Source organism: Tribolium madens, unplaced genomic scaffold (genome assembly GCF_015345945.1).
Source record: "Tribolium madens isolate multiple individuals breed KSU strain unplaced genomic scaffold, Tmad_KSU_1.1 Scaffold_97;HRSCAF=244;Tcas5.2_LG3a, whole genome shotgun sequence".
Taxonomy (NCBI): Eukaryota; Metazoa; Arthropoda; class Insecta; order Coleoptera; family Tenebrionidae; genus Tribolium; species Tribolium madens.
In genome coordinates this window covers 6,525,217-6,539,965 of record NW_025401069.1, presented here as the reverse complement: position 1 = coordinate 6,539,965, position 14,749 = coordinate 6,525,217, and the positions used below count along the sequence as shown (strand labels likewise).

Here is a 14,749-nt window from a genome sequence, read left to right as displayed (position 1 = left end):
TTGATATTTTTTAATAAAAGTTACAATTGAAGTACCTTTTTATTTCATATTGTTATACAGTGGGCCACAAATTATGGAATAATCAATCTTATTTATTAAAACTGAAAATATTTTGTTTTGACAAAAATGCTCGAACATTTTCAATTTTTTTATTTTAAAATACAAAAATCTCAACTTAATTTATTTTTTGTTGATATTATTTTACTTTTTGGATGTTTTTTTTTCGAAAACTTTATGTATGTTGTGTTGTCATTTCGACAATTAAAAAATCTATCGAATTGGCTAAAAAAAAATAGGAATTCCATTTAAAAAGATGTCGATCATCATTAGGTACTCAAAAGTGTAAAATTTTAAATCAAGTTGAAGATTGCGTATTTTTTAAAAACAAAATATTTTCAGTTTTAATAAGATTATTCCATATTACATACAGTACATACATGTATAGTTTCTGTGTGTTGAATAATTCTCTTAATTAAGTGAAGCAAAAATAAATATCTGTAGTATGAGATGAAATATGGGATGTAGACTAAACAAACCCATCTACCATCCACTTGTCCCATGTCCATAAGCGACCGCTTTGTTTACAATATTTTTTCGATTTTTATTTCAAATTCCTTAATCTGTTGACACTGTCAAATCTTCTGATTAACAATTATTGAGCTTTTTTTTTAAACATTTTAAATTCTTTTGTAAGGTCGATTCAAATATAGTTTTTCTGATAACTTTTAAATTCTTTAGGTGGCTTGATGCACAAACACTTTGGAACAATTATACGCTTATGTTAGTATAGAAGTACTTTTTACGTCTTACCTCAAAGGGCACAGAAATGTTTATGTTTAAATGGAAAATAGTTTATGTAAATATTATTTTATTTTATCTTATAATTTAAAAAGGTATTTGCAAAACATGCATTAATCAGAATTTTAAAATTGTCTTTTCCTTTATTAAATTTAAAGACTACCGACTTTTATATCAAAAAATTCCACTGACACTTTGATCTCTTAACGGTAGTTTTGTTAATTGTTATTTCCCATTAAAATGTCCGTTACTGCATCTTTGATAACGCTTATCAGTTATCACGAATTAATAAACTATCATGTAAACAAAATGACCGTTACAAGATTCATTTAAAATTAAATTGCAACTGTTTATCTATTTATCACTAAAAATCAAAATTTTAACATTTCCTGCAAGGATAATCCAGAATCTTGTCATGTAGTCCTGTCTGTTTTTCAACCCTAGACTCGAAAAGCTATCGAAATGAATATTTCTGGTGAGTAGTCCTGAAACAGCAGGATTACCTTTCTCGCAGTTTAAGAGCTTCCGTTGGAAACCGAGACTGCGCGCGAATCCTGGCAAAGCTCGCATGGAGTCCGCAAGCTCAGTTGAAATCCACAACATAGTGAAGTCTGTCGCTTTAGCGACGTAAACAATCACCATTGATATTATCAGTTTTCAGTGCCTTTTTGACTGGTGACTCGTTACGTAAATGTTCATAGGTAAGAAAAATTAATTTCAAAGAACAGAGAGCGCATGACAATTGTGAAAAACCTGAAAAACTTGGCAAAGTGTCAATGTAAATAAGACGGACATAAACACTCAACTATTACAAATTCTAGTTTTGATAATAGTGTAATTTGGGGATTTGTTTTTTGAAAAGTAACAAAATAGCATTGATGCCTTTACAATGACACATCGGAAGCAGTAAAAATCGTGCTAATTTGAATATTTCTCGGTTTGTAAATCACTTACTCGAAAATTGGTTTATGATACAAAGAGTTTATTATAAACATTAAAATGGAAAACCTCACGCTGACTAATTTTGAGTGTTTATGGATACAGAGCAACGTCAGAATTGATTGCGTTGGTTTTATTGATTTTTTCTCTTAGTTGAATATTTTATTATTCTTATTTCGTCAAGCAATTATAATGATGGGTTTTGTAGTAAATACTATCAAATACTATCTAGGTCATGTCCGCCATATCGTTCCGCCAATCTGCAGGAATTGGGTAGCTGACCTTTATTACAATCAAGGAACTAAATTGCCGATATTCTTTGATCTTACATAACTGATAAAAAAATTTATTCATATTGGTTAACATGTCATTGACACCCTTGTTTAATTAATTAATTGTGGGTGGAAAAGCGGAGTGGATACAGAAATACAATTTTCAGTAAATTATTTATGCCTTGTTTCGTAAATTATTCTCCCTTTCAACTATAATTAACCGCAAAATTGAAACAAGAATTGACAAAATAATAAATTGTAATATTTTCTACAATAGAATTATTGTTTTATTTTCAGTCGTAGTTTAAAGTAAAAAAAAAAACAAAAACTGTATTAGAACAAAATGTTGATATCCTTGAAATTTGTTGATAATAGTAAGTACAATTTTATTTTTTAATTAAGACTTGTGCGGGCAAAATGGGTTATTATATTTGTCTACAATGGAAACATACTGTTAATTGGAAAAAACAATTTTCCTGTGGTAGACTGCGAACACCATTTAAAATTTTTGCACTTGAAGTTGAATACTTGATACCCGCATGCTCTTGAAACCTTAATCAAAAGATCGTCCGTGTGATTGGCTCAAATGGGACAAAACAGGCTTGACACTGGGCCTTGCGAGCCGTCCTCTCAATAAAAAAATTGATTACTGAAGAAGCGGTTTCGGAGAGCAATGGTTCGAGCTGGAGTCGGTATCGATTTCTACCTGTATGTTTTATGCACCCCTGCGTACTACGTGATGACCTAGCGGGGTAGGTCGAGCCTCGTAGTACTCGTAGAAATATAGCTCAAGTGATTATTAACCAATAAAAAATTATATGGGTTGCTGCTATAAATGCAACGGTGAATTTGTTCAAATATATTTTGGAATCTTCGTCATGTGCTGAGGAACGCACGAAAACACACTTTCGGTCTATTTTTATTTGTGTTGGCAGATTGCAGAGTTATGCATGCTTCTAATTTTAGCAAAAATCTTGATCGGGCCTTTTTGTTTATTTCCACTGGGGATTGATGGTAAGGAGGCACTGCCTGGGATTAAAAAGTGTAATTCCTGTGATGTAACATTTAAATTTTTATTTTTATAATGGAGATAATTGCTGGATGTGTGAAATATGTGAGCCAAATGTGTTCACAAAATTAATTAATTAAACGGTAATGATGTCACTGAAACCATTGTTGATATAATTTTTTGGGACTGTTTACAAATTTTTCATTATTAAAATACATATGTAGTAAGTAGTAATTATGTCAAGAATTTAATTAATAATTTTTCGATATCTGATGTTGTCAATACATATTTGGTTCATATCATATTATGATAACAAATTAATTAAAAATGATCAAATTTATATCTAAACAAATCCAGTTTCATGAAAAAAATGTTTTGATTTGATGTTTAATAAGAACAAATAAGTCATTTCAGAACCCTACGGGCTTTTGGAGTAAACCTTTTCTTGTGTGATTTACTCCTGTTTATAACACACTTGTACCGTAAATAACTATAACAGTAATAAATATAAAAGTAGTTTAAAATGTAATAACTAACAAGTAATAAAGTGAAAATATAGTTTAACAAAATTTGAAAACTTTACTTCAGGGTCAACAAACTGGAATTTCTAAATAAGATTTACGTGAGAATAGTTGAGTTATTTTGGGCTTTACTTGGTCGGTGACCAATAGTTTAATAAAACCTGACCCTCTTAGCTGCAAAAAGAAAAAAATCGGTGTTTGATGTTTCATGTAAAAATTGTGTTTTTTTTTTTCAAAAAAACTAAATAAAAACGCCCAATAAAAGTTTAAAAACATCACCAACTAAAGAATCCAAAAATATTGGGTGTTTCATTAAAAAAAACCTAAATACATGATGCAGTGGATTTAGTATCTATAACTGTTATATACCATTCAGGAAATGAATGTTGAATAACAAATTTATTGCAAAATTTTGAAAAATTATGCTTTGGCTTAAATTAAATAGATACCTATTACAAACAAGTTAAGTTACAAAATGGTGAATTGTGTCTTTTCCTCAATTAACACGTATTAAAATAAGGTCTTTTTTATTAATTCTGTGAATATATAGAAGTACAAGTAAAGTTATAAATTTGGTTATATTTAGTTTTTTACTATAAAATTTCTACAAAATTTTCCTGTCCTGAATGTGGTGCTCAAAATAAAAATTTATATTTTGTATTTATCAAAGTGATGTTTAACAAAGAACTGCATCGTTTATTTATGATTAAAACGTACTAAAGGAAATCATTTGTCATGTAATTATCTCATAAACATAAAGCATATCAAACCTTAAATAAAAAGCCACAACCATATTTCCACTTGTTCAACTTATTATCACAGATTCGCAACACGAATTTCATCATTTTAGTCACCAGTCAATAATAATTATTCTGTAGTTATTTGTATCACTTGGTGAGAAACTTAATTTTCACCAGCATTTTCCATGATGAAGCGAATAGGTGAAGCTCACAGAATACTAATAACTCTTATCTAATGCAAAATACGAGCGAATAATTTCTTTTTTTTTCTTTAACAACATTTAGTTACACTAGCTAAGGATTTACAAAATATGGCAAAAGTTATACATACTTAAGTAGGTATAAACTAAATAAATAGATCTTTTCCTTCTTATTAATAATAATTAAACAAATATAGTAAATAATGAAATATTTCCATTTGATGTTGATAATACCTACTTTTATGCACCGTTGTTGTCATCACTGCAGGTATGAGTTACATTTTAATTAGATTCTAGAGTTTTATTTTCTTAAAATGCTATTTAAAAATGTTATTTCTATGTTTACACGATTAAAATTTACATAGCTCCTAAAATGTCAGAAACAAGTTTACTGCAGAAAATTAATTAATATGGCACCACAAAACCCTCACACTTTGTTGATAAATAAATACTATTGATTGAAACAACCTTAGATAATATGGAACATAGCGAAATCGGAACCCGATCATATTTTATGTTTATTTTGGTAAAAACAAAGCAGTCGGGATTAGATGACGATTCCGACTAAAAATGGGAAAGGCCATGTAGGGTTTTGGGAAAAATGAGTTGAGCCATCAAATTGTAAAGTCTGAATGGTGTGAATATAGATTTTGTTATTAAAACTGTGTTTTATGAAATTTGGTATTAAGCGAGTGCTTACACTATTAAACTAAGTATTGCTAGTCAAGGTCTGGAATATTTTACAATTTTCAAGTAACTTGTCCAAAGAACATGTTCATATCAAAAAATGATTTAATATCAACAATCACAACAGTAGTAGCATAGAATTTCTAAAATTTTAGATAAGTGTAGGTTTTGCACTAGACGTGAAGATTTTTTCCAATTTGGTTGTGAAGAGCATAGGCATCAAATTCGAATTTTAATCTGTAATTTCAATAATTTTCCAAAATCATACTAGTGTCGGGGCGTTGCTATGGAAATAGTGTTATTTGTCACCTTTATGCCACACTTTTTGACACTAGTGATAAAATTAAGCACATTTGACAACTAAAATGACATATCACAATGGTTGCTTTTCACAATCAAATTGGAAAAAGTTATTTTTGTCGTATGTGTAGGTAAAAATGAATAATAATTGAGAGTAGTACCAAAAGTAAAAAACTGTGATGAAACTATCCTCTTCGATTACATTATCTAAAATACTGTATGACGCCAGACGACGCTTTTTAGGAATTTAGTATATATAAAATTTTATCAATTTTCCTTATTTTACAGAATGCATAGCAAAAAGCTATGAATGAGATCATGATTAAAATGTTTTCGAGTTTTTTACTTTTTTAGCGATTAAAAATGAGATATCTTTAGTTGTTTTGGTATAAATCCATATACATATATATTATTTGTGAGAGATATATCATTTTGTACACCTATTGTTATATGATGATTTAAAAAAACTGTGACAACAACTGATACAAACTGCAAAATGTATGTAAACAACATTGCTTGAGATTTCGCAAAACCTACCTTAATATTATTATAAGCTGATAAAGTTCATTCGTTTTGTATAATTAATTTCATGAGCGGTGTGTACTTAATGCATTTTATTCTTAACCGGACAAATATTAGATTCTCAATACTATCTTGCTTACGATTGTAAAGCAGTTAAATATTTGCTTATTAAAGAAGGTTGGGTAGTCTACGAGAGTGATTATTGACCTGAAAAGATTTTATGCGCAAGTTGGGGACCGGATTGCAATAAAAGATGTTAGCATTTGAATAGACACACCTGAATTTGGTATTATGTTGTGTTCGGAACAGGAGATGTCAAGTTATTTCATTCATCAGTTGGAGCCCTACCACATGCTCGAAAAAATTATAATTATCCTGATTTATTAAAGGTAGTTGCTATGTCAAGAACCGATAAGACTTTTGCGAAGCTCGTACATGAATGAAATAATTAAATTTTTTAATCAAGGAATAAAACCAAGAATCGTGACGTCGGTGTTTGTGTACCACCTGACGCCCTTTTATGACTCTAGACTTAATTTAATAAAGTATTAAGCTGGTTAACTTATATTAAATTCGTAACGTGTGAATTTCTAAACGTAACATATTTATTTGTTTGTTTGAAACATAGTGCAAATGTGGATAACCACGCGACAAAATTGAATCTTTCAGTTTACGCATTTTAAAGGCGCTAATTGTCCTTTTAATAACTTTGTTTAGAGATTACCTACACATTTACAGAAGTCTACAATAGTCTGAATGCAATGAATATTATTACTTTAAACTGTGTCGGTTTATTTGAGAAACAATAAATATTTACAGAGGGAATACAGTTTCTTTAATTAATTTGTTTAATCTCTATAAAAAGAGAATTGTGTCAACTTTATCATAAAACGATAACGCAATTAAAACATTACTAATTCATTGTTTATATCGTTACCAACTTCGAAAGTAGATTTAAGCAAAATTTATTGTTGGATTAATAAATTGCAATGTTTCATTTAAATAAAAATGTTCCCGAATATCACAAAACATTGACATGATATGACATTCCAAACACAACATGATTCTGGAGATTCAAATTATGATAAAAAATCATTTAATGACGCATTGAGTGGTCGTACATATTATTATAGCACATCTTGCACTACAAATAATGCAACGTCAATTCTGGAGTATTGATCATTTGTAGGATTGTAGGAGTTTCACTGTTTCGGTTATTTTATTTTCTTTGCTCGTGATGTCTGTTTTAGTGACGTCGATACATTGAATTTAGACCCTTATATTATGCTTTGGTTGTTAAGCAGTATTGTAAATTATCAAAAACTCTGCAAATAATTAAGAATTAAAATGATTTAGGTTATTTCAATTTAAACTTTACATCTTCTGGATTTGCATTTTTTTAGATGATAATTTATTAAAAGACCTGTGTTTTTCATAACATTTCATACAAATAATAAAATCTCCAATAAATCAATTTATTAACAGTCAAATCCGCTTCATGAAACCAAGAAATGTAAAGAGAAAATTGAAAACTGAAATAATCAAGATTAAGTATATAGTTCACATCATATTAGATTACGAAATACCTATTAAATTTGATAATCTTGTATACATCTTGTCGTGTTTATATTATTCTACAGTTTTTCTTGCTTATCATTTTAAACATTATTCTGAATTTTATTCTATTTCGTCAACGTTACAAATTTTATTTTAATTTGGAAATAATGAAATGTGAACATTTAATAAAATGTGAACTTTCATTAATCAACTGCGAGCACAGGAAAAATATAAAAATATAAAAATTAAATCGTAAATTCATCATGTTTTAAAAGCCCACAATATTTTCAAAATCAAAGAACTTTTTTAACCGTTGTTGACTTAGTTGAGCGAGTTGTACCATTGGTATGTTGCTTTCAATTTGTGTTAAAACTTTATTCGATGTTTGGTAATGTTTTTTGTCGATAAAATAGCTAATGATAAGCAACAGCTATTACAATACCATCATTAAAATTTTTACTATGAAAATAAAATGTTAAAAGTTAACCAACTTTAGTAAGATTTTTCCTACATTAAGCAACTGTGCATTTTTGCGGAAAAAGCCAAATTCTATTATATCTTCACAAAAAAAGTGTCTTTGAGAAGAGAGGTATGTAATGGGTACGTTGCGAATAATTATTTTTATGAAGTTCTATTAACGTTATCGTTGGAAAATTCATTATACATATTTTTATATTGTTAAAGTACCAGGTTGTACAGGTTCTAAGAACCTTTATGGCAATTTCAGACTCAATATAAAACTAAGCACTCTTTAAAAAATATTAACATTACTTTAAAAAGAAGTGCTAATAGCTAACTTGTAAGTGTCAAACACAATTTGAGGTTTTTTCCTCCTCTGGTATGTAAAAAATTCTAGTTCTTATTAAACTTTTTTTTTTTTGAAATTTTATCCCAAGATCGACATTATTATGAAATATTGCTTACTTATCGGTGAATCACACTATATATGGTTTAATTATTGTTCCTGGATACAAACATTACACAATTGTAAAAAAGATAATGAAAATGAGAAACTGACTGCCAGAATCAATCTGTAATCGTAATTAACATTTTGATTCAATATTGAATGCAAGTTTTTTAATTATGACATATCTAGTTTAATGAAAGAATAAATTAGTTAGATTTTAATTAATATTAATTAAGTTAGTAGACGAAACAAAATTTTATCTCTTTTATCGGAACTGTTATCACATATCTATTAGCACCTCCACCTCTAACTGGGCACGCGTCTGTATAAATAAAGCGATTTTTGCAATTTCAAATTTACTAATAAACCAACTGTTATCAGAAACACAAGTGTCTTTATAGAAGGATCAATTATTTTTTAATCCGAATTTCAGATTTTATAAAAAATGGTGATTGTAGCGAACGAACCGTACGCGGAAACAGAACCAATGCTGAACACAGTCTCTTCCGAGGAAACCCCCGAAACAAAATTTAGGAGAAACTCCTATGCAGAAGCATACAAAAACATCACCAGGTAATACCCCGCGTCGCACCCTGTGGATTCAGTAGGAAATTAAGTGCTTTTATCGGCTTTCAGTTCGATGAAAGCGGACCAACTGCAGATCGAGGACCCCAACCTCGCCTGCAAACTGCTGTCGACAGCAGTCAATCTGAAGAACATGCCTCTGGCCAAACAGTGCATCGAGATCCTCGACCGGAAGCTCGATCGCACCAACGTCCTCTCTATATTCTCGCATTTGTCCCAGTGCAAAATGCCGAGCTCGAATCCGAACGACTTCGAGCCCTCGGCGCCCCCCATCGTGGAGAACGAGAATCTGAGAGACAAAGACTGGGTACAAGAACTGACAGATAATTTGCGACACAACTGCCTACTCGAAATCGACAAGAACGCCGATTATGTGCTGAAGCACAACGAAGTCCTCGACTTGTCTTACTCCGACCTGCTGGCCATCCTCACCAGAGACACACTAGAGGTGCGCAACGAGGGGCTGGTGTACGCCACGGTGCTCAAGTGGGCTACCAAGGAGTGCCACAGGAGGACGCTGCTGCCCCACATGGTCAACATCAAGGCTGTGGTGCGGGAGTTGCGGTACGCCCCCAGGTAATTTCTGTCTTTAATTAATTCGAAAAAAAATTGAGACAATTTCATCACAAAATTGTTTCAATAAAGCCAACATGAAAAGCAGATTTGTTCGAATCTGTTGGATTAATATTATACAATATGTATTTCATTTACATAAAAAGAATGAAATTAAATTGTTATTTTTCTGGAATCGTATATGAAGTTGAACTAATATAAAAATAACTGTTTTTATCAGTTACTTTTTCAAGTTGTATCACAAAATGCTGACATAAATAAACAAAATATGATTTTCAATTTTTGATCTGGAGATTCAATTAACTTTATCACTCTTTATTATAAACAATTTTTTGGTTTAAATATTAATTAGGTATCTACTGAGTGTGAAAGGATTTTAATATACTACGTTTAAAGTACTTACCTATAGAATGATTATTTTATTTTCTTAACTGGTAACGACGACGTATGTTTTAAAGACGTTGATACGATATTGAATTTAGACCTTTTTATTAATTTATTACATATTCAACTATGTAGGGTGAACAAAAGTATGGAACCAAGTGTTTTTTTTTGTTTTAACTACCTATGGTTACCTACGTTCTGAAAAAAAAATGTTGAAGATAAAGAAGATCAAGTAAACTTTATTCTTTATTTACTTTTGAAATATATCACGAAAATTTTTTTCAACAAAGACTGATTTAAAAATTGGAACTTGGAAACGTTAAAATTTGATGGCAATTAAACAGTCCGTAATCTTTTGTACGAGTGTATTGTATAAATCTTGTTATGTTCTTAATGTTTTAATAATAATAATTGCTAGATATTGTTAGTTCTTGAACATAATTTCGAATTTTGATAAGTTTTTGGTTTTATTTTTAGAGTTGTGTTTATAATTTAGAAACATAGGTAGTCCACTTAATGAACACTCAATAGAGGATTGTAGAATAATTCATCAGGCCTCTGCAACTTGTAGAAAAAAGTTTTTTCATACCTTTCGTACCATGCACATAGTAAGGTTATGTTTCACTTCTTGAAGAAAATTTTCTTCGTATCCTCGTCGCCAATTTATGTTGTGTTTGTTAAATACACATCAAGATGGGTAAAATAATAATATTCCTACTTCAAATTAAGTTTTTATTTCCCAATCAAGTACTTAGGTACTTTAAAGTACGAATTCGTTATCACAACACACTCACAATAAAACTTAGAAGTAGATGGCCCACACGTAACATTTTTATTAAAAATTGGAAATGTGACAAATTTGAATTTGCCAGTTTCGCTACATTTTTGAATTAAGCTGAAGTCTAAAGTGATTGGCTTCTCACATTATTTTTAATGGCCGACTTCAAACGGACCAATCACATCATTGCATTAAATTTTTGAATGAATCCAAAAATCTAATAAACTGATTGGTTTTTTACATAAAAATAATGGCCGACTTTATATGGTCCAATCACAAGCTTACAATTTTTACAATAATCCTTACGTTAATTCATTAATAGTTTAACTGTTTCTTAAAGACTGCGTGCAATATCCCGAAAATTATTTGATATACAAAATACCCGAGTAGATCTTGTAAAAAAACTGTATAGGTAAGCTTTAATTTTGTAGAAAACCATTTTTTCGAACATTTATCGTATATTTGTTGTAAGTGCCATTTACTTTTACGGGTTTTAGATATTTAATTTTTTAAACGCATGGTATAATTGTAATAACGTATTTTTGTTAATAAATAATATGTAATTGATTACAGTTTTTGAAAATGACAAGATGAGCCCCGACGCAACCAAATATTGCTTAATGCAAATGACAGCTACAGACATCCTTTTGTAAAGAAAAAACTACTTATTTATACACGTACAAGCATAAAATATTTAAAAATAACTTAAATAAAAATCTTTTCAGTCAGTTAATTAATACTCATAATTAATAATTGCGAGTATAAATTTTGTTAATTTTTTGTTTATAATTTTGTGCCCTTAGGTACGGTCTCATGAGCAGGAAGGAGTTCTGCAACCGGACGATCTACGGGGAGAAAGGGCCTACGAGGAGCGACATCCTGGAGGAGAAGGAGTGGCGAAAGATCCAGTTTTACATCAAGGAGAAGAGTAAGAATCGGCCGGTGGAGGAGTTGCCTCATAAAATGTCACAGCCGAGAGTCATCGGGACTGAAAAACCCAAACTTTTGAGTTCTCAGAGCAGTATTAGGGCGATGGATTGTCCAAAAATGAAGAACACTCGGTGCAGTAGTAGTACGACTTGCGATAGGTTTCTTTTGAATTTTTTGACTTGTTGGTCTGCCATTTTCGACTAAAGTACTATTTTGTAATCTCCGGATTTTTTCGAAATAGCACTAGCCATGTTTTGTGATTACCACGTATTTAATGATAATTAAACGACGGAAGAGCTATCGAAACATTTAGATATGATATTTATGTGATTCTTCTTTTAGTTTTAGTTGACTCATGTGACGTCTGAACCGCGTACTATTTATTTAAGTACAATTGTTGTGTTCCGTTTTTCTAATTTTATTACTTTAAGTCTGTGATGTGTTTATAGTTTTTAGAAACGTTGTTTTTTCTTATTATATGATTATTATATAATTGAAATTTGATATTTATGGCAGAATTTTAGGCTGGGCCTAGGCTTATTTATATAAAGTTTCTATCACTGTTGGAATTTAAATCAATTATACTAATAAAATACATCAGTTTTAAATCAATTATACTAATATAAATGTATTTTATGAAGATGAAAAGTCAAAGATAGGCTAAGAGTGAGATGTTGGTGTTAGAAAAGTATTGTTACCATCTGTTTGAAAAGATGGCTGTTGATTGGTAAAGTAGGCCAGCTCTGTTAGCTGTATTTTAAGTCAAATTTGATTGCCATAATTTTCTCGCATAATACACGTATTTCTGTATATTATCTGTAAAACCAATTAAATCATGTGATATAGGTAGTGTGTCCTTAATGATTACCTTAGTCATTTCTATTTATTTTCAGATATTGATGTTTTACTGTTTTTGTCAAACAAGTGCTTCAAGCTACTAAAAAATTAATCTCACTGAATTTGTTGCTCACACTACTCAAAACTCTATATTAATAAGCAACTATTTTTATAAATAAATGATAAATCGGGCTAAAGCATATTTGCTTTTATAAGAGAATAAATCATTTTTTTTTAGTATGGTTTGATTATCAAATATTTCTAAATAATAAGTTATTATTCATTATTTTATTGCTTATCGACTGAAATATCTCCAAATTAAATATTAAAATGAAAGTAAAATTAAGTCAGTTATAAATTATGCGACCTCTACCATAAAAATCTACATAATAAACATTTCCAATTAACATTATTGAGAAATAAGATGATACAGTTTTATTATTAAATAAGTATTACTTAACAACACATTAAATATAGTATAGGCATATGTATTTTTTTACACTATAAATAATTTGTAATGTCGTTTGAAGCTTAAGAAAAAAAATTGCAAGCTAGCTTGCCATTCAAATTGATTCATAATCTGTTTTTCAAGCAATACGATGTTTGAAATATCCACGTTAACTTTGTAAATGTATAGTGGGTTGTATTTTCATTTCCGTCGGGCTCAGTATTACTGGTGAAATGCCCTGTATAAATGTTTGTTTGAATACTAAATATTACTAAAATATATTAAGCAAAATAAGTTCCTAAAACAAAATAAGATAAAATAAAATGTCAGATGTCTTACAGTCCTTTTGCAAATCTATTCCCTGTTAGTTATACCACACACATTACTTGACTTGTTTTGTAAGTTGCAGATATATTAAATCTATAACTCAAAAACAAATATCTATTTCTATTTACTTTTGTTACTAACTTATTGAATAATATTACCGCTTATAACTGGAAGGAATATTTATATAAAAAAATAAAAGTATAAAAATTTCCACTTGCACGTAATCTAGTTTAAGTAAACTAATAAATACAAGTTAGTTCTTTTATTTTATTGACTCTTAAAATTTTTTGGCCATATAAGTCTCAAAACTTAATTTTATTTACTACAGTTATAAGAAATTAATTAAAATAAAATTTATTGCGCAATATAATAACACAAGAGTAAACTATTTTTATGTATAAAATGCAGTTAAGGTCTAATTTACAAACCATTATTTATAAACATTTTAGTTTATTTAACTTTTAACACTGCAAAGTAACATGTACGTGTTGACTTAGGAAGGCTTACGAACTTTATCAAGATCTCATTTTTTTCGTCTTATTAAAGCAGTCCTTTGTTTAACAGAAATTTAAATTATGTTACTTTTTGTATTTAACTCTTTTTAACTGTTATCTAGACTCATTCTAATTTACATTTCTTCTTCTTTATTTTTAAGCATATTAAAGCTTTGTAACTGTACGCGATAACACTTTTACTCATTACTTAATTTTGCGACAGGGTAATTATTATGCATGCACTGGTATCTTGTAGCGCCATCGATAAAGTTTCTTGCTGGTAATTAATTCCAGATTAAAGCTTTTACAAAGAATAACAACCTCTTTTGGTCTCATTTAGACATAAAGATTTAATAAAATTGAAGATGAAAATTTCTGTTCTGCAAACAGACAAATCAAACAATTTCGCTAAACCTTGTGATTTCTGTCAGCTTGAACATTTGCACAAGTTAAATCAACGGTTATTAGAACATGTACTTAACGGCGCGAGACAGCCTTGAAAGTTTGAACCATTTGATTTAAACTAACTATAAACTATTACTTCCATGGGGTTTACAGTAACTACCTACTATGTGTCATTCTTTTTAATTAAAATTAAAAATGAATTTATAGTTTTTATTTACAGAAAGAGTATTAATTTTCATGTTTGCAACTAAAAAATGTTGAGAACATTGCAATTCAAATTCTTATTCTTATCTGGAAAAGTACTTAAAATACACACTCTTATTTATGGAAATTAGTTTGTATCAAAAATATGTGCTTCACATTTTCTTTGGTAGTAGGAAATTGCTTTTAAGCCGAGTTTAAGTAATGAATCTAAGTTTCTCATTGTTCATCTCGGGGTCAATTTAAGCTCAAATAATTGAAATTCCAAATCTCATCCTAAGTCGTTCTAGACAATTTCATGGAAAGAATAACTCGAGTTGTTTTTTTCCAGCATT

The 14,749-nt window shown here is 29.6% G+C and overlaps 1 protein-coding gene across 2 annotated transcripts; it reads left to right on the top strand.

Annotated features, from left to right (window-relative positions):
• Positions 1 to 1,371: 1,371 nt before the first annotated feature.
• Positions 1,372 to 12,272, top strand: LOC123014358. Of its 2 annotated transcripts, none has more exons than XM_044413421.1 (4): positions 1,372 to 1,499; positions 8,886 to 9,025; positions 9,089 to 9,613; positions 11,576 to 12,272. In XM_044413421.1, exons 2-4 carry the CDS (start codon positions 8,898 to 8,900, stop codon positions 11,904 to 11,906), a joined length of 984 nt encoding a protein of 327 aa, XP_044269356.1. In that variant the 5' UTR covers positions 1,372 to 1,499; positions 8,886 to 8,897; the 3' UTR covers positions 11,907 to 12,272. The 2 variants fall into 2 exon arrangements, with proteins under 2 accessions (XP_044269356.1, XP_044269357.1); XM_044413422.1 differs by having other exon boundaries at positions 1,403 to 1,499; positions 8,911 to 9,025.
• The last annotated feature ends 2,477 nt before the right edge of the window (positions 12,273 to 14,749 follow it).